Source organism: Grus americana, chromosome 1, assembly GCF_028858705.1.
Source record: "Grus americana isolate bGruAme1 chromosome 1, bGruAme1.mat, whole genome shotgun sequence".
Classification (NCBI taxonomy): domain Eukaryota; kingdom Metazoa; phylum Chordata; class Aves; order Gruiformes; family Gruidae; genus Grus; species Grus americana.
This window is the reverse complement of record NC_072852.1, coordinates 77,299,601-77,319,240: the sequence shown is the minus strand read 5'-3', so window position 1 is coordinate 77,319,240 and position 19,640 is coordinate 77,299,601. Positions and strand designations below refer to the sequence as shown.

Below are 19,640 nucleotides of genomic sequence, written 5' to 3'. Positions count from 1 at the left end.
AAGTCAGAGTCACCGGGAAAGTTGAAGGGTATTTATCCTTTTTGGTTTGTTTTACTAAATCTCTGTGAAAATAAGAAAAGCTGGCTTGATTCCCTCTATTTATACATAGAAATAACTCTTGTTCACTGAATGACCCTTACCCTATAGATCCAGTCATCCATGCCATGGGAAAAAAAAATTGTTGTGTCTATTCATTTTCACTGGATGTCATCCAGAAAGCAGAAATATTACTGCTTATGTTCATCTCGTGTTGATGAACTGCAATAAAGGACTCTTCATACGCCAAAGTTAATCTGCTAACATGAGATTTACTGCTCGTTGCAATGCCATGCCAAACGTACATCTTCAGCACTTTTTCCTGTTTTTTAACCTTAACTCTTTACTCCTGGCAAATCATCCTACCATTAAACTGTACCCAAGTAAAAAAGTTTTAAATGACCTGAAACTTCTTCCCTTCTCTGAAACAAAATAATTTGATATGTTGGCCTATGAGGACACACACACACATTTGCATACAAATGGAAATGCCAGTATTGTCATATACAGAAGAATTCTTCAAACAAACAGCAGTGTCAGCCTCTAAGTCTATAAAATAGTCCTTCCCAGGGGAGTAAATGAAATTCAGAACTATATTACTTAAACAGTTGGGTTCAGGTCCTGCAAATCATACCTGAGGTGAACAAGAGCTCCTCCTGAAAATGTGGAGTTGCAGACTCAGCTCCATTTTCAGAAAGCTGTTCCAGAAAACATGTCAATCCATTTGTTAGCTGTGCTTGCTGGCAGTTATATGCAAATCCATTTGTATACTGATTGCTTTTTCCACATGATGTTATTACATAGCACACATGGCATAAAAAATTTAAAATCTATCTAGTAGAGCATGTGTGAATGTATATGGACGGCAGAGTTCTGTCCCATGCCGTTAATGCATGCGTGCCCCAACCCTTTCCTTTGAGTTTTTTTCATAAGTGCCAGCAGCTTATTCCACAACTGATGTAGAGGTCTGTGCCAGTGCAAAAGGAGAAAGAAAAAAAACCAAACCAACCAGTTACACTTTTTTTTCTCTTATTTTGAAGCAGTGAAGTCCCTCCAAAGGGCCAGTCTAAGGTTCACCCTGAGGGCATTAGCAGAGACTGCTTTAAAATAAAAATCTTTTAGTACTAGTCAATTGAAAGATAAAGCCTTTTCTGTTCTGTGTAAATAATTTTTGATCAATGTACTGTTCTAAGGCAATTCCTGATTAGCATATCCTATAGCTTATTGTCAGACCCTGTCCACAGGGTACAATTGTGACACAGGCTGTGAATATTCAGCAATAGGAGTCTGTAAATCTGAGTAAGTAATGACAAAGCCTCTTTAGGGAAAGCCAGAATGAGGTGAGCTGAGTAGAATAATGGCAGTCTTGGGGGGCAGGGGGGTATTTTAATTTAATCAAAGCCAGAGCAACTGAAAAAGATACTATTAAAAGGACTTGCTCTCTGAAGTAAATACTTTTCAGATAAATGCACAGTTCAAACTGATGTGCTAAATTGGCATCCTTACATCCACTCTATACCCTGGATCAAAGCAAAGTTAATCATTTCGCTTGCCTTTTATCTGTTTTATGGATGTGTGTGGGTATGTGTGTGTATGTATGTGTACGACGGTGTGCACATGTGCACACGCAAGTAACAGAAAATAATGGCAATGAGGGAGGGGTTTTTGCTTTTTCTGTAATGAAGTTGAAGATTTTTTTTTAATGTAGTGGTACCTAATAGTCATTGCCCACTGTTGTAAAAGCTCAGAAGTATTGCAGCTTTCTCTTGCCTGTGTTTGCCCAGCCACCCTTCTACATACTACAAGCACTGGGAAATTTCAATGACACAGCTTGGAATGGGTTCAGTGACCTCAATTATGCCCTCCCACCCACTCCAAACTCCTTTCAATTTGCAAAAAGCTTTAAGTGGACAAAACCCAGATGCCTTTTGCTTGTAGTTCAGTAAGAACAGATTGGGCATGTAGATTCTTGTCAAAGTGATATATGTAGTTCATTTTCCATTAACTCTTTCTTAACTAAGGATTTTAAATTCTTAGTTCCAAGTCTAGCACTCTGCTTTGCTTTCTACTGCTTTTTAAAGTTCATTATGCCTACAACATCATTTAAAAAAATGAACCTTAAAAAGCCTCGGCTAGACATTGACTGATACGAAACAGACTGAATGTTTGGTTCTGCTTTTAAAGGCAATCACTTTTTTTTCTTTTTAAACTTGTTTCATATGTAATAACCCATCCTATTGTCTAAGACAGTTCAAAAGCACTAACTAAATATCATAAATAAAACCACCAGTTTGGGGGGAGAAAGAAATCATGACTTGTGGAAATGATTTACCAGTCAAAACCAGTACTTGGGCCCTGATGACCTTGAGAGCTTGCTTCGGTTGGCTTGCTTAAACTTAGATTGCTTTCATAACATTGTAATGTTGCCCCAAAGAGTCGGTGCCTCTCCCCTCCCCCAGAACATTTCATTACACTCCCTTTCTCCCTCTCTCTCTCTCTCTTTCTCTTTCATTCTGCAGAAACATGTGCTGTCAATAATGGAGGCTGTGATCGGACTTGCAAGGATACCGCGACAGGGGTACGATGCAGTTGCCCAGTTGGATTTACCCTGCAGCCTGATGGGAAAACGTGCAAAGGTCAGCTTCTGTTTGCTTTGCAATGCATCATTTGCCTTCAGTGCCTCCAGTACAAGATGTAAATATTCAGTTATTTAATCAATACTTTTAAGTTAAGGCAATACTGGCAGAGTGATTGCAATTGAGTTCATTAGCTTTCTCCTTCCCTAATTTTTCTGTATTTACCTATTTCAATCATTTTTCTCTATATGTATTAGAGGGTTTTATTACGGCAAAGAAATGAGATACAGAGGTCAAACTGTTTCAAACTGACCAGAGATGTAGAGGAACAACTCTGGGCTGCAAAAAGCCTTTGATTTCAAAGGATAGTGTGATACCCTTGTAAAACTTCAGTCATCTAATGGTGTCTGAATTTGTCTGTTCAAAAAGCGAGTTAAAATTCTCAACCAGTACTTTGTTACCTGCAGATAATCAACAGGTTATTACTGAGTGAAGCCAAGCAAAAGATGCCAAGATATGGCTCAAAAAACCCCAGACAATTGTCTCTTTCTGCTCTTTCAAAGCATAAGTAGCCAGCTGCAAAGGAAAAACAAAACAAAATTGACTGGTGCACAGGTTTAAACCATACAGCTGATGCTCAGATTTTACTGTTCCAAAGGCAGCACAAGAACCTTGCTTGGCTTTTTGTCCTTCATGAGTGTGTTAAAACTGAGGTCAGGGGAAGAGAGAACAGGAAAGAGCATCTGGTATCACTGTCAACATCTGTTCTCAGTTAAGGAGACAGGGACAGTTCTCAAATATCCCTGCAGAATCACACTTACTGGCACTATGCATGTGAGTAGGTTCGGATGCGTGTTAGTAGGACCAGGCCCTCCATCGGCCATTTTCCCATCTTCCGATGTATTTCTTTTGAGCTGCATTGCAAGAGACTTGGTGATGGACATCCAGGAGGACATTGCATATACTGTTGTCACAGACCATACTTTTTCATCACTCAGTGATTTAGTGTAAGTTGACATAACTTGTAAGAAACTATTGGGACTTCTTTCCTTCAGAGTAACCAGAAATGTTGGAATATCTTCAGTCCAGGGCTTGGTGTTACTTAAAATAGTAAAACCCACAAAAATAAACAGAAAATGTGTGGTTTCCTCTTGCTCCAGGCTGAAAAATCCCAGTGCTTGGGCATGATCCTGTTAGTATTTATAGAAATAACAGTCCATTTGCCTGTTTATTTGAAAATAAAACATTTAAACTGCCATTGCACACAATGTTAATAGTTAAGGGTGAGCACACATCAAAAATCAGTTGGTTTAGTTCAAGCCACATAAAAATAAATCTTCATTTTTACAGGCAGACTAGCTAAGCCATAGCAGAGCAGTAATAGTGATTCCACCGAATGCTTAAAAAGGAGGCATTTTTATACTGTAAAATACACCTAGACTTGATCATAATGTTTATTATTGAAACTGCATCATGAAAAAAAAGATTAATTCTAAATTTAGAAGTTTGGCCATAGAACTAATATGAAACAATATTTATATAATAATCAAGTCTATAATTAGTGCTACAGACAAAATGAAATATTCAGTCCTCAAACCAAATACCCTAGCTCTAAGCTCTTTCACATTTTTTTCTTTTCCCCTTTTATATGAGAAGAAAATATAAGAAACAGAATCTGTATTTTTATGATGCTGCAGATTCTTTCTTACTTTCTTAAAATAAGCAGCAACTGGAAATTAACTCGCATGGTGTAACAAACCAACCAGGCCATTTCTTTTTAACCTTCATTGACATTTTAGGAAATACTCTTCATCATAAAATGGTAAAATATATGTTTTGCATTTAATTTAACTGTAATTAATAATATTTATCTAATGTATTGCACTGGGAGATTTCTGGGCTAGATTCTGCTTCCCTGGAGCTAAAGTAACTTCCCATTTAAATCTGTGCATAAAGGATCGTGCACTTAAACTGACCAGTGAAGCTTCTTCCATAGCTGTCACAGGCAGCCCTTAGTCAAGACTGCTCTCTGAGATTTACGTCTTCTGAGTGCAAAAGTGATCATTTTGGTGGAGTGACATTGATGCCTTCTGGGCTCCTCTTGCTTATAGGTAAAGTATGTAAAAGGCTGGAGTGGGGAAATTCAGTGTGCATATATTCCTTCCTCTGAGTTGTACAGGAAACAAAAGAGAAGAGTGATCAGCTCAAGTTTTCTCCTTTATTTTTTTTTTCTCTTTACTCTCCTTGATTTGACTGGCCCTCAGATATACAGTTCATTGTTCCCTCTAGTTGTAACATTACGTCTGGGTAGTAAGAGAAATGGATTATCTATTGGCTTCCCTTTAAAGCATCTTCAGGGATCATGCAGCTGTCACATCCTGTCTTTCTTGGGCAGAGTTTGCAAGTCCATCAGGCGTCACAGCATCTCCAAGTGAGGTTTTTCACAGAAGCATCATCCTAAGAGAGGTTATATTTTTAAATAGGGGAGAAAGATATGCCATTATTTATTAAAGGAAAGTAGAGAGGAAGGGCATGTAAGAAAAGCTGAGAGAAACTGGAGGGATAATTAATATATTAACCAAAAAATGCAATTGTGGGTTGAGCAAAATGATTAATATATTTAGGTTGAATTTAGCAAATAATGTTGACCAAAAGGAATGTTTTCATTGGAAAGTCTACGATTTTTCAGTCCATTTTGGCATCTTCCTCTCTAAGATACTTTACATAGTGCAGCTACTATTTGAAATTATGTAGTTGCTTATATTGAAGAGGTTTAAATAAGACTCAAAGAAACATCTGAACTTTTGACTACTTCGAGGTGGATATTGTGTAATTTATTCAATGCTAGCTCACTTGTAGGTGATGTCCTCAATAGTGCACGTTCACCATAGTGGTATTTTATGGAAATCTATTGCCACTTTTCATCCTTATTTTTTACAAGGGAATCAGGTAAATTAAAGAACATTTTTATTTTAAAATTAATGAAATAAATAAAAATACTATTTTTCTAGATAACAAAAATTCCTAGATGGTTCTGTTCAAAAATCAGGACTAGACTGTTTTAGGCATTGTATAGACATATAATGGGAAAAAGAGTTTACTGTCCAGAATGTTCACAGGTTTCTGTTTAGTAGCTTGGAATTTCATTAACTGTTTAGTATAGAAAAAAAGCAAGTATGCATACAAAAGGAAAGGCAATTTTTTAAGAAAGAGTATATGCAAACATGTTTTATTTGCCAAAAGATGGCAAATAAACCCTATTAAGTGTAACTGATTGTTCTACACTTTGCAATATCATATTTCATATCCTATAGTTCTATCATAAAAGCTGGGATGGGTTCAAACCACAGACTACAGAACTGAGTCAGGACTGAAACTGGTATTTCTCCTGGCCCTTTCCCAATGGATCGGAGAACGGAGGGTGCAGGAAAGCAATTTCCAAGTAATACAAGGGCCTTACCTTCAGCAGTTTTGCATGTCAACCTCTTTCACAGGCTCAGTGGGAAATGAGAGTTCATTATACCTCAAAGAATCAAGCTCCTTTTGTTAATGCAGAGTGCAGTCTGCTTTATATCAAGTGTCAGTAAAATAGGGGAAAAAATGTTGTGGAGAAAGTTTTAGCATGGACTATGTACAGGTAGCTGCATAGCTAGTAGGAAGACTACTGTAGTGGAAGATTGTTTTGGTTTCTGGAAGCTGAAAAAGTCTTTTTTATCTCTGATTCTTTCTCCATTACATAGATTACTTACCTGATCTCATAGTGAAATAAGAGCAAAAGTGCTGTCTGTGGTCTAGTTAGAGGGACCTTCAGATGTAATAATGGTGGCTGGGATAAAAATTCATTAACCTTTTGTGGTTCTTCAGAAGTCAGTCACAAACTCAAGTCGTCCCTCAGCTGAGTTGGCACACAATGGAGAATGCTCCTTTTTTCCCTTCAGCTTTCCTATCAGCTTGGCTCTTAATAAGCCAAACCATGGAGGTTTTTGTCAGCTAAGAGGCGCATCCCAGGCAGAAAGCGTTCCATATTCTCCCTCTAATTCATGCTATTTAATTTCTCCTACAATTGTAACTGGGTGATCCCAGCTTGATGCTGAGTTCATTTGATGCTGTCGATTATTGTGCTACACATGACAAAACAGTGTAGTTAATTTCCTTAAATGCCTACCAAGTCATCCCGCAGAAGTCAGCTGATGCAGACAGAAAGGGAGCCAGAGAATTAAGGTACAGTGGCCCAGGATGCCTATTGCTCATTGCCTCCTACCCACTTTTTATTATCCCCTATACTGTGCGTATCAGGGGTTCTGTGGTCCCTAGCTCCCTTGCTCGTTGGTTTTGTGCATCCTTCCTGCTGAGTACTCTTTTCATGCATCCAGCCCTCAGTGAGAAGATCCATCAGTTTAGCATTTTAATTATATTAAATACAACTTATGCAGCTGATAAAGCAGGAGACTAATTTGCAGAAAACTTGTGGGGTTCAAGAGGAGCGAAGTCAGACTAGATTAGACTTAGCACAGATTTCTGAAGATTGTTTAAATCCAGCTGCCAAACTGGATCAAGCAATAAAGGGCTCGTCTGCCCGAGGGCAGCTACAGAAGGATGGGAGGCAAGCTGAGCAAGGGAGCATTCTTCTTCCAGGACTAACAGTAGAGAAGGGCTGGGAAAGACTGCAAAAGACATCTGAGAGAGACAGGGGCTTTCTTTGTGGGTTCTCTAAGAAGTGAATTAGAGCAAGAGGAAGGGCCACAGGCTTCTGGCATGGTGTAAAATGTAGGACCATGTGTCTGATGTGCTCCATCTCCACCTCAGGGATTTAACAAAGAAACTGTGCCCCCGAGGCACTCTTGTGCCCTGGAATAATGCAGCTTCCCAGCACTGTACACATAGACACAGAGGAACTGTGCAGCGTGCAGTGCTTGCTGAACTCCTAGAATCAAATGGCAGAGTAAATACAATTTTTAAGCAGGAGAAGAGAAGCATAACTGGATTTCTAAGGGTTACGGAGCAAAAGCCACATCTCAAGTATGGCTTTTCCGTAAACATCTATAAAGTGCCACCTAACTTTGCAATGACCCGTAGGTGTTTTGTAATAGCAAGAAGCATATTAATTTGTTTAGCTTACTTTCTATTTTGCATCATTTTCATAGGTAACCTTGACAGTGGGATTTTGAGAAGGTAGATACTCAGCTGGACTAGGATGTCAGTGGTTTTAGTAGCAACGTGATGTTACATTGGTAATCTGCCATCAGCCATGGCTAAACACAGCAGTTTTAATTCATGTGCACGAATAGATCTTTGCCAAGCCCAGGTGATCTCAGGGACATGTATTTAGGAGACAGAAAGGTCCCCGCACATCTCCACCTAGAGATGGGGCATTTTATTTACTGTGCAACACTAAGGAAGCCCTTCTCAGCCCTCTGGCATATTGTTTAACTAGAGCGGTGTTACGCTGGGGTTATGTGACTGGATGCTGTTTAGGCAAACATTTCTTCTTCCTGCTGTCTCATTGTCATGGTTACCCAGCAATGTGGTGTGCTCTCTACTTCCTTGAAACAGGCCCCCATCCTTTTGCATTCAGACGCAGCAAAGAAATGTGGCGCTTACATGCTTCGATACTTGACTGTGCTGCGGTGGGAGCATCAGAAATGCCTTAGCGTTGAATGGTTTGTCCAGTAACTCAACTCTGTAACCTTCCTCATCATTGGGTAATCTAGAAGAGATGAGCAGGAGCATAGAGACTAATTAACAGTTTCAGTCAAAGGACTGAATCAAAGTTTATTGAAATAAAAGGGAATTTTTGCATTGGCTTTATTCAGCTGACATAGTAATCGCTCTTTTTTATCTTTCTTAATGGCAGCCTATTACAGCAGGAAAATGCATTTTAAATTGGTTTTTGATAGAAAAAAATGAGATCCTGAAAGTGAATTAAATTTTGGAAATGGAATTGTTTCTGTGAGGAAAGAGTTTGTTACAGAATGAGTTTCAATGAAGCAAAATATGTCATGTTTTGTTAATATGAACTGAGAGGTTTCATTAAATTAAATGTTTAAAATTAATGCTTGACATCAGTTTGGTATGAGAATATGACTCAGATGTTGAAGGCTTTCCTCTCTTTTCATTCAGAACACACTAACACTAAATGAAAAGCTCACAATGAACAGTTTAGCTGGCCAATTTGGCTTCATTTCCTGGGTACAGAATATCTGTGAACAGTTATGATTTCCTCCATCATTCCATTAGTCGAAATTACTTAAAATTTGTTTTAGGTTTTTTCTCTAAATTGGATTAAATTGACTAAAGCTTTTAGAATTGCATCTTGTCAGTCCCGATCAATTCATATGAAACTGAAAATGTTTCCTCTTTTTTTTTAGAAAGGAACACCAGAAGGAGTTGCAGGTTATGTTTATTCTTTATTATTAGTAAGATGCAGTTGTTAATCTGGTACATCAACTATTAGCTTGCTCGAATTGTGATACTACCTTTCTTTGACTGTGATTGATTGGATAAGTTTCAGAGTGGTATTTTTTTTTCATTGATTGCCTAAACGGGGAAGTTTTTGCAGCAGGAGTAATTACCTATGATGAACTCAGGTTTTGTTTGGTTAATATCCCTGATCACCTTGACTTTTTTTTTTTTTACATGCCAGTAAAAGTTTGACAGTAAAATATATCCCTGTGCAAGATAACCTCTGTAAAATATGTGCATCAGTCAAGTTTACACCAAGGCAGATAGAACTTCAGTGGCACGTACGACCACACTTTTCACATCATGTAAGCGTCTCAATGCCTTTAGAATCAAGTCTGTGTGTTTTTGGAGCAGGTCTTCTGAACTAAGATTTGTCTCACCTAAGAGGCAAATTCAAAGACAGGCACAAATGAACTCATGTGAATGAACTTCTTTTATTTTTTTGGTTGGGCACTGTTCTAGTTTTCTTCATAGCTATAAAGAGACCTCCTTGAAAGCAGTCACCCAAACACAAAGTTTTCCTCATTTAGATTGCTACAGAAAATTCTTAGGTTTCTATTTAAGTGAGACCATCCTTTTACCAAAGGTGTACATGACTTTTTCAGAAATGCATAAGAAGCATTAGAGAAGACATCACTATAATAACACGCTGAAAGGTAACCTAAGTTCCCTGCTGAAGTATGTAACTTACATTCGAAGGTGCACAGCCGCAGAATTTAGATATTTAGCTTCTGCATAACTTCGAGGAATGTATTGCATTAGAATCACTAAGATGCTGTACTATAAAGCTGGAATTATGTTCCCTGTTGAATTCATTCACATATATAGCATTTTAAATTAAAAGGCAATTAAATGATCTCTTCAAGAGTTTAAACTTCTAGAGGTTGCTTACAGAGGCAAATCTGTTCATAGCTGCCTGACTACTCCTACTTGAGATCCGCAGTCTACTTTCTGTGCATCTCCCGTTACCAGTGTCCTTTAGTGTGGTATCTGTGATACTCCACACAGTGAAGGGGATACTGATGCCTGCTCTGCATTACATGGCGTTAGTGTCAATAGGTATTGTATTTGCACCCGGAGCAGGTCCTGGCACATACGAAAAGAGCTTTTTCGAGCTCACCTTTCTCTAGTAACATGACTATTTTTTCAAACATGTGTGAAGAGGTCCGTTTAGATTCCTCCTCATTAGACACATACAGTTTTTGAGGAACATATGAGGCATTAGCCATTAGCCATAGCAAGCCATTAGTATTTTCCAGTGCACTCTCAAAAAAAGGGAAGAAACGTGCATGCAAATGGTGCGAAACAGTAAACTCAAATGAAGTAAGTTGCTGGCAGTCATCACCTACACTGCAGTTGAAGTGCTGTGGTTGCAGCAAATGTCAGCATAAATGTCAGTCACAAGATTGCAAACAACAGTGGGTTTTTTGAAGAGGACATCTGGCAAAGCCAGAAGGGGCAGAGACCTGCTTATCTTATTCCCTTCTCTTCTGATTACATTTCCCTCGATAACTGCAGCACCTGAAATGGCCATTTACTCTGTGTCATATCTTTAAGATAATTTATGTAGTTAATAGAGCTGTTGAACTCTTAATACTGGTTCATACCGTTGCTGCGTGATGCCAGAGTATTTTGGTGTACAGCACATTAAATTTTGTTAACATTCTGCTGATATGGTGCCTTATATTCAGACTTTGGTTTGGAAAGTAGCATATGGAAAGTGGTCCCTTAGCCTGACTCTCAGTCAAAGGTACAGTGACAACTAGTGAGAGCAGCTTTTCATTTAGGCTAAAAAGTAGCTTCTCTTTGCTTACTGTACATAAATAAAGCTATCTGGGTTGGATTGCTCTGGGATATCCCAGAGCAATAGTATGCATGTTGCTTAGAGTCTGTCAAAAGTAACTAAGGGAAAGACAGGATTACTCTCAGTGGGCTTCAATTTACTATTTTGGTATCTCCACTGGAAAAAAATGCAAAACTTTGCAAATGGAAACCAACTGAGATATGCTGAGTGCTTAGACCCTCTATGAAGAAGCTGACCCAAGCAGATTTTCACCATGATTCCTGGGAGTGGCAAGTGATACAAGGTTTTTAGGTGATTGGCCAGATACACTCCTGGCTTTTTAGAGGGAAATTTTTCAGACATTTCAGAAAATTGAATCCTTGTGGGATTTCAAGTCAAGAACCTCAGAAAAAAAGGCATTGAAAATTGCTATTTATTTTTTAAAATAGAGGTGGTCATCCTCAGGCCTTTGTATAGCCTGCACCTTCTGTGACACTTCCTTTGATCCCCAAGGCCCATATTGCCCCTGCCATGGATACCGAACTAGAATGTCTGTCCTCTCTTCTATGCATCAGCTCTCAGTGGGCATCAGCTTTGATTTTGGACCTTGTGCCTTTTACTTCTCTCAGGAATCCCACAGTGACCCATTTTTTAGAATATGGTCAGAAGAATAGGTGACCCCAAGGAAAAATAAGCACATCAACCTTGGTAATTCCTGATGGGATTAGAGGTCTTACATCATATGGCTAAGCTACCTCCTATTTGCACAAGCTTAAAGATATGTGCATTGGGAAATAAGATGGAACAGCTGGTACCCTCTGAACTCATATCCTGTCACAATAACGCGCTCATCAGCACATGCAAATAGTCTAATCCCAGCCTATAGGGTATCCACTTCACTTGCCTTGAAAAATATCTCTAAATTGGGTTACCCATTCCACTTCCGTTCAGAGTCTAACCAGTGAGGAATAATGTGACTCTTCTTGATCTCAACAACAGAAACAAAATGTAAGAAAAAAGTGGATGCTAATACAGTGCAAAGAGGCCCGTGTTCTCCACTCACATGTGAAAGTCAGTGCAGGACAAAATGCTAGTCCCTCTCTGGTTTCCTTCTATCTTCTGTGTCACTCCCTCAGTAAGACATCCTACTCCAGAGGAATCAGACTTCCCTGATTTTTATCAACAGCAGGCCATAGCCTGTTTGTCAAAGCCAGTCCACAAGCTGTCTGGAGTCAAGGGACAGAATTTTAGAAATTAAAGTATGTGTTGTCTTTTAACAACTCTTAAGTGTTTACTGAAGTGGTTTATTTTGAGCCATTCTTTCTCCCTGATGGCTTTTTCCCTGCTTCTCATAAACTTAAACCAAGAGTAAACTTCCCTATAGTCAAGTCAAGATCTAGTTTTCATGTTTCATTATACAGCAACTCTACTTCCATCAGACCTCTTACATGACTCTGCTTTCAAGCTACAACAACTTACCCTCCCAGTGTTTGTAACTAGGAATAAGTGCATGTTCAAATATAAACACCATTTGAGTTTGCTTCTCTGTACATGTAAGCAAAGAGCTATCAGAAAATAGAAAAGATCAATCACAAGCCACTACAGCCACAAATCAAAACAAAAAATATCTTTGCCCTCTCCACACTGAACACGAGGCAAATACAAATCTTGTGGCTGAGGTCCATCTTTTATCCTAAAAACAAGAAAGAAAAGTTTACATGCATAAATTGTATAACACAGAATGGAGACTGGACAGGGAATGTCTTTGCCTTGCATGAGAAGTCAGCACGAAAATAAATTCATGAACATGAGAGTGATGTGAAGAATGATGGTAATGCAAATGTGGGTCCTCCAGTAACTAGACCAGTACTTTTAGGAGGAACAAAAATAGTCATTTTCTATGTATGTGTGATGCACAGATTAAATGTGCTATTAAATGTCCAATTAAAATAGCTGAATTTTCTTTAAAATGCCTTCTGACAAACAAGTTCTGACAATTTTCCAGTGCTTCTGCATAGTTAAAATGTCATGAGATCACATGCCATTTTCAGGAAGGAAGCAGATAGCTTCTTGGTAAAGGCAGATTTGTGCGAATCTCAAACTGCTCAAATGATTTACAGAAACCAACAGATTTTCTGCGTAGATGTTGCAGCAGCAGCAAAGGATCTTCCTGTCTCTCACCCTTCCTAATACTCCTCCTCTTCTGACAAAACCCATATTATTAAGAAAATAGAACCATTTGTGCCAAAGAAGCAACTAAAGGCAGTCAGCGGGTGATTTAGAACTATGAAACAATAGATGCAGCTGCCTAACCAAAGAAAAAAGTAACAAAAATAACATTAAATGAGAGGAAAATTAGGACTTTTATAATGAAAACAGTGGTCCTGTTCCGTGATTGAGTACTGGCAAAAGTTTCTGAGAACACAGACTTTGTAACCTCTTTGGGAAAGCAGCAAGAAGACTCTGTTATAGTGCAACCAGTAAATGCTTCTACAGGGAATTCTTTGGCATATGAATGAACATATGCATGGACTATGCTGCAGAGATAACAGGTAGACTTGTAGTTGGTGAAAGAAGGCGGCGCAAAGGAAATTTTCTAAATTTATTTGATAGGAGTGACAAATGGAAGACTAAAACCAAAAGGGAATATTAAATAACAGAGGCCGTTTTGAGGTTATTTTTGTTTTCATAGGAATCAAGCAAGATGCAAGATCTATGTTAAAAAAACCCAACTCATAAAGATCAGGATTGAGAGAGGGAAAACTGAGTAACTGATGGAAGAGTAATGGGCAAATTCAGTTTATCAAAAGAGCTGCTTGTTTTAGAAGAGATGGATAAGACTAAGAAATCAGACAAGAGCACGAGCTCCCAGGTAGCTACAAAAACCACTTTCAAAATAGCTACCTAAATGTGGATTAAAGGAGCAAACATTAAGGCCTGTCTGCAATAGCCTTATTGCTCAGGCCACAGTCATTTTATGTGATTACATCAATGTTATCCAGTCTCAAGACAAAGAACAAATAAGATCAACCCAATGTGAGGAAAATGGTAACAGCATCTGGCAGGCAGCTGCAGCAGCTCAGCAGAAAGCTCTGTGTCATGGCCAGTGAGGGGGCCATAGTCATCTGGCCCAGTGCTGCCTCCCTGGAAACAACTGTTTCAAGGCATGATAAGATTGGGACATGACTCAGAATTAGGATTCTAATTTTTTCCCCACTTTTTTAAAGACAAGAGGGAGTTGACTTGTTGTCGGTGCAGGGGCAAATCTGGCGTCTGATAAGAGGACAGAGCGTCTGACTGAGGGGCAGAGGAAGGCACAGAGAGAGAAGGGTCAGCAGAGTTGGTGGTAAAACCATAGGTGGTGGAGGAGACATAGGAGAGACAGAAAGATGCTGGTCACCAGCAGAAAATGTGTGGGGTTTGGGGGAGGAAAAGATACAAACCTCTTGGTCGTAGGTGGATTCTGGTCAGAATCCTAGTGAGAGAATCAGAAAAATGAGCAGTTGGACACTGATGGGTATGTATGTCGACTGGGGATCAAAATGGTGAATTTTAGATACATAAACATAATTTGATGCGGACTTTCTAAGAGAGAATTGAAGTTCCAGGCCACAGAGAGGAAAAATGAAATCATAAACCCATGGGATTTTAAAAAATGAGAGGAAATGCAAATTTTGGATACCAACACAACTGAATTTTGTCAGAAGAAAATGTAATGGAAGACAAAAAAAGGAAGAGAGGGTGGAGAGCAGAATCCAAGAAACAAAACGGTGGATAACATCTGCCTTCTAACTGTTGCTGCAAATTTATCTAATCCAGAATGTGTGTGAAACTTTCACTGTGCCTTCCCTATTTTGGGGGGGAATGCTGCCTTTTTTTTTTTTTTTTTAGGTTAAAGACATACAATTCATTTGTCTGCTGTAGACTAGTTCACGACAGACAAATATAATATAACAGATTATCTTCCATTAAAAAATTGCAGACTTGGGTCAGCTGCCATGTAACTCATTCAGTTTCGTTCCCTCCCAAGGGTTCCATCTATCCCCACAAAATAAATTCATGTGCACTGAGTTAGGGTTTTTTCATGACTAGGCAATATCCCTGTTCCCTGGAAACTTGCAGTTGTTATTTGTCTTTGTGAACCTTCCCTTTGAAAATGCCAAATCCTTTAAATTAATGCTTGGGAGGGTCATATTTTGCATTTCAGTTGTTGAAAAGACCTTGCATTTATTCAACAATATAAAGCTCCTTGAGGATCAGCAACCACAGTTTATTATGTAAAAGTGTGCTGTGCTTTCTGTGATTTGGGAGTTGACTACTCACATAATCATAGCTACCAACATTCAAAACTTAGAGTATTTTTTTCATTCTTCTATTGTTGCTTTTTTTCATCATAAAATACAGCTTGGTTTTTATATGGCTAGATCTTACTCTCAGGGAAGTATTTGTCTTCCCTGGTACAGAACATATCCCTGGTTGGTTGAAGTAATGTCTTCAAAAAGTTTTGGAGGGTTCATTTTTTGTCACCAGCGAAATTTCTATGATACATTATCAGCTATGAGGCATTTGAATTATCGTGGACTAATTGTATTCAGCTGTCCTTTTCAGCAGGAGTAGTTTTATCACAGGGAAGCTAGCGTAGTTTCAATAGGATTTTAGAGAGAGCACCAGTATCTTCAACTGTCCTTAATACCACATTTATTTGTAAATTTTATTTAATTAAAATTTTTAGAAGCAAGCTGAGATTCTTGGAAATAAGCGCACAGCTTTCCTGGGCAGATAATAATTCCAGGGGGGGAAATGAAAAAAAAATGATGAGTAAAGGTAAATTGAGTTAATATACTAAGTCTAGGAGTTCTTCTATCTTTGTCCAGTAGTGCACAGCTTGCTCACTTGCCCCTCTGCTCTTTATTGAGATTACATGGAAAATTTGAAGAGCAAGGCCTTGTTTTTTAGTGCAATCTAGTACAGAGAAAATACCCAGAGATGTCAGCTCCCCAGTTCTATCTGATTTATACCTCAAGAAACACTGGATTGACTCCTTTACTGTTGCTATTGTGCGTAACCTTCAGCAACCCATATAGTTCTTCATTCTCAGCTCCTCCTGCATAAAATGCGGAAACATTAAACATAGAATTATCATGGTCATAGTGGCTGTGTGCATAATTAAGGTAGATGAGTAGTCAGCCCAAAGTATTTGCACAGTTCTGTACCACCATTTTAACCACAGCCTCCAGGTCTGCGGGTACTTTCATGGTCATTGTTACCATCTGAATTGTGAGTTTCCCAGAGTCTGATGCACTGTTCTTGCCACGTGCTTTGTAAATCTGAGAGACGTTATTTGTTGTCCCCAAGTACAGATGGGAGTCTTAACTGCACACTTATTTCTCTCTCCAGTGTTTTATGAAAAAGCGTTTCGATTGATAAAATGTTAGAGTAGGAGGAAAACTAACTTTATTTTCTGGGATTCTTATGGCTTTTTTGTTTGTTTGTTTGGTTTTGGAGGTAGGGGGATAGTTTTTACATTTACCTCAGCCTTGATAGTAAAATACTCTATCAGTCCATTTCTTTATGTCTCCAGTCCACTTCACATACTGGTGTCACAGCCTAAGACAGCTTGCACTGTTTGGGTTCGTAGCATTGCACTAACATGTTTTTAAGTTTAAAAAAGAATTCAGTGTTCAGCAAAAATTTTAAATGAAAATCCTTTCTTTTCACATTAGATTTAGTAAATCCCTTCCCTTTCGCAAATGAGAAATCAGGGCCTAAACTATTCTGACAGCGTTTCTAAGTTTTTCACTTTTGAAGCTTTTTGTGTTTTATAAATCTAATTAACTGTAATAAGAAAATAATGGGACATAATGTTTGTTTTACAAGGTGATTGATCTCTTGGCAGCCTGGCAGACTCTTCTATTGATTGGTTGGTGGATAATGTCAGAGTGGATATGTCCTGGAGGAGAATAGCTGACACCTAAATCCATATGTGACAGATTACCATCTGTGTTGGAAGACAGGTTTCTTCGTAAAATTGCAAAGATAACAGGTGAAAATGGAGAAAGTGACATGAAGGAAATGTGTTGAAACCTGCCTCAACCTTTCCATGCTCTAAGAGCGTTTACACAAAGCTCTCTATTTTGTGGGCTGCCTGTTTTCAGGATGAGGGAGATTAAATTTTAATTACACTCATTCCTGTCTGCCCAGTCAAGTTTTAATTCTGTTAATTAGGAAAATGCCTTGCCCCACAACCTAGCCATAAAGCTAATTAAACAGAGAACCTTCATTTGCTACTTAGTGGAACTTCAGTTCAGTAATGATTATCATACATTACAGTTAATTAGCACTGTGGGAGGGAAAATGAGGATGTCGCTGAAGTGCAAAACTCAAATTAGAGGTGCTGTAATATTATGCCTTGTTTCATTTTGTAGCTATCTGATGTGGGGAAGTCACATACTACCCTACCTGCCTCAGTTTCACATTTGTTAAAGGAGAATTAATTAAATTTATCTCTCCTGCAGAAGTGTTGTGTAGGTTTAATGTAATGAAGCTGATAAGATGCTGGCCTTTGAAATCATCAAGTAGAAAACACTGCATGAATGGAATTATTCCTCCCTGAACATGCAAAACATGTTAGAGGCAATGAACTACACTGGGAGAGCACAGTCACACGTGGAGTGGTGGAACAGCACACGTCCTTCCTAAAAAAAAGACGGTTGTACAGTTCTACACATATTCACAAAATCTTCCAGGGCAAAACACTGCCGATGTGGAACAGGCTGCTGTAGCAAACCGTTCAGAAGCCCAGACCACAAATTAAAAACAACTGCAATTTGAGTAAAAATTTTTGACAGTAAATGGCTTTGATTCAAAATGCTTTCTTGATTTAAAATAAGACATTTTAAAGTATTGGTCCTGAAAATATCGAACTATAATTACCAATACCCATTATACAGATGGAGCAAAGTAGAGAGGTGTTACAACTTGCCCATAAACCCATTGGAAAACTGGAACTAGGACTTCTGACTCCCTGTAAACTACCAGACAGCATCTGGCTTGATGTTTTCTGGATGGAGCAGCAGAATCTAAGTTCTATTTTGATTTAGATTTTCTTACAGTGGCACTGAATCCAATGAGTTTGAGGATATGAAATTATCTTTATACCTTAATAAAATATCCCTGGCATATATTATTTAAAACACTACAGAAAATGTTATTTAGAGCATTGCAAGTGCAGCCTGATAGGTTATGTTTACGTTAATCCTGAGTTACTTAATATATTTCAAGTTTTATTGCGAAGTGACAGGCAAATATTAAAACTACAATCTCAGCATTGGTGACTTTGGTAATATTTGTAATGTAGAGCAACTTGTAGAACAACATATGTTTTGTGCAAGCCTGTGCTGATTGACAGAGCGTCTAAGCAAGGTAGCCTGTTGGGTTGTGCACTGGGCTTGGATTCAAGCGTGGATGGATTAGTTTGTTTTTCTGTGCCTCTATTTCCCCACCTCTGACATGGGGTTAAAAAGTTTTGCGGCTGCTTTATAAAGTACTTTGTGGTCTGTGCGCATCAGGGAACTAATACCTGTGTCAACAAGGCAACACTAGTTATAAGGTTCAGGGGACAGTGGTGATTTGTAGAAGCATGAGAAAAGAGAAGGAAAGAAAAGCAAAGGAAAATTACGAAAGCAGGGAGTAAGAAGAACTAGCAGACTAGCCCACTTTGCAGAAAATCTGTCTATATTAATGCCCACTATACGCTGGTAATAGCATTATTAATCCTAACGTGCTGTCGTTAATAAAAACAAGAAGAATATGAAGTTTCTGTAATTATTTTAGGTTGGTCTGGGAGTATATGATTTTCCTGGAGCTAAGTAGCATTTTAAAACTGCAAAGGATTAGACAGACACAATCAGTTCAAATATTTGTCCAGCCATTGAAAGGAGAAGCCTCACTTCCGCCTGTGATGGGGCTTTGGAAGCCTCCGTACCCATCATTGTTCAACAGCTAAGTGAAGCCTGCCTGTTGATTACCCTTTCAGTTGCCTTTAAGCAGCTTATGTGAAATGTTAAATTCTAGGCTGCCTAAAATCCCTACTTTTTCATTTGTTCTCTGACTTGTATGCAGCAAGGCAAATCTTTGTGAGTTTATATGCACACATGCACACACGCATGTATGTACACCCCCCTGATCAGAACCAGGTCCTTCCAAATATGAATTATGCTGAGCAGATTTTAGAAAGGTACAAGTGGAACAGGAGCAGTCATTCCCATTAATCTTCACAAGGGCATGAAAAGAAAAATAATGGACTGCCTCTTCCCTCTAGTCAAATTGTGGCTATGCAACTTATCACAAAGCATCTGCATTTCTATTCCTTTATTTAAAGCTGAAAAGCTTCATTTAAAGCTGATTCCACTGTCTACCTCACATTTTGAGATCCTCAGAAAACTTAGGATAATCACTTATTTCAGAAATATTTTATTTATTCCTCCTCCATTCTTCTAAAACTATTGCCCCTTCCATTCTTCTGAAATTAGCTTTGGAATGTTCAAAACAATATAGAGAGCTTTGCGAAATAACTACAAAGAATGGGCATTTTAAAAGAATACTTGGATCTGTGTACCAAAACCATGACATATCAGCAAATGCCACAAGGCTCTAGGGTCACGTAAGCAGATCCAGAGAGTAGTCGTGCTTGTCTTCACCACAGTGTCTGTCTTGGTGCCAAGCCTTTGCTTATGGGATTTGCTGCAAGCCTGGACTTACATTTAACAATGCACATAGAGATG

At 38.6% G+C, this 19,640-nt stretch overlaps 1 protein-coding gene across 4 annotated transcripts in view; it reads left to right on the top strand.

Annotated features, from left to right (window-relative positions):
* Positions 1–19,640, top strand: part of SCUBE1 (signal peptide, CUB domain and EGF like domain containing 1) — a 220,861-nt gene that overhangs the window by 139,630 nt on the left and 61,591 nt on the right. For all 4 annotated transcript variants that reach the window (XM_054810361.1, XM_054810335.1, XM_054810352.1 and 1 more), the window contains one exon: positions 2,556–2,672. In XM_054810361.1, coding sequence (XP_054666336.1) covers positions 2,556–2,672 — 117 coding nt within the window. The remainder of the gene's footprint in view (positions 1–2,555; positions 2,673–19,640) is intronic.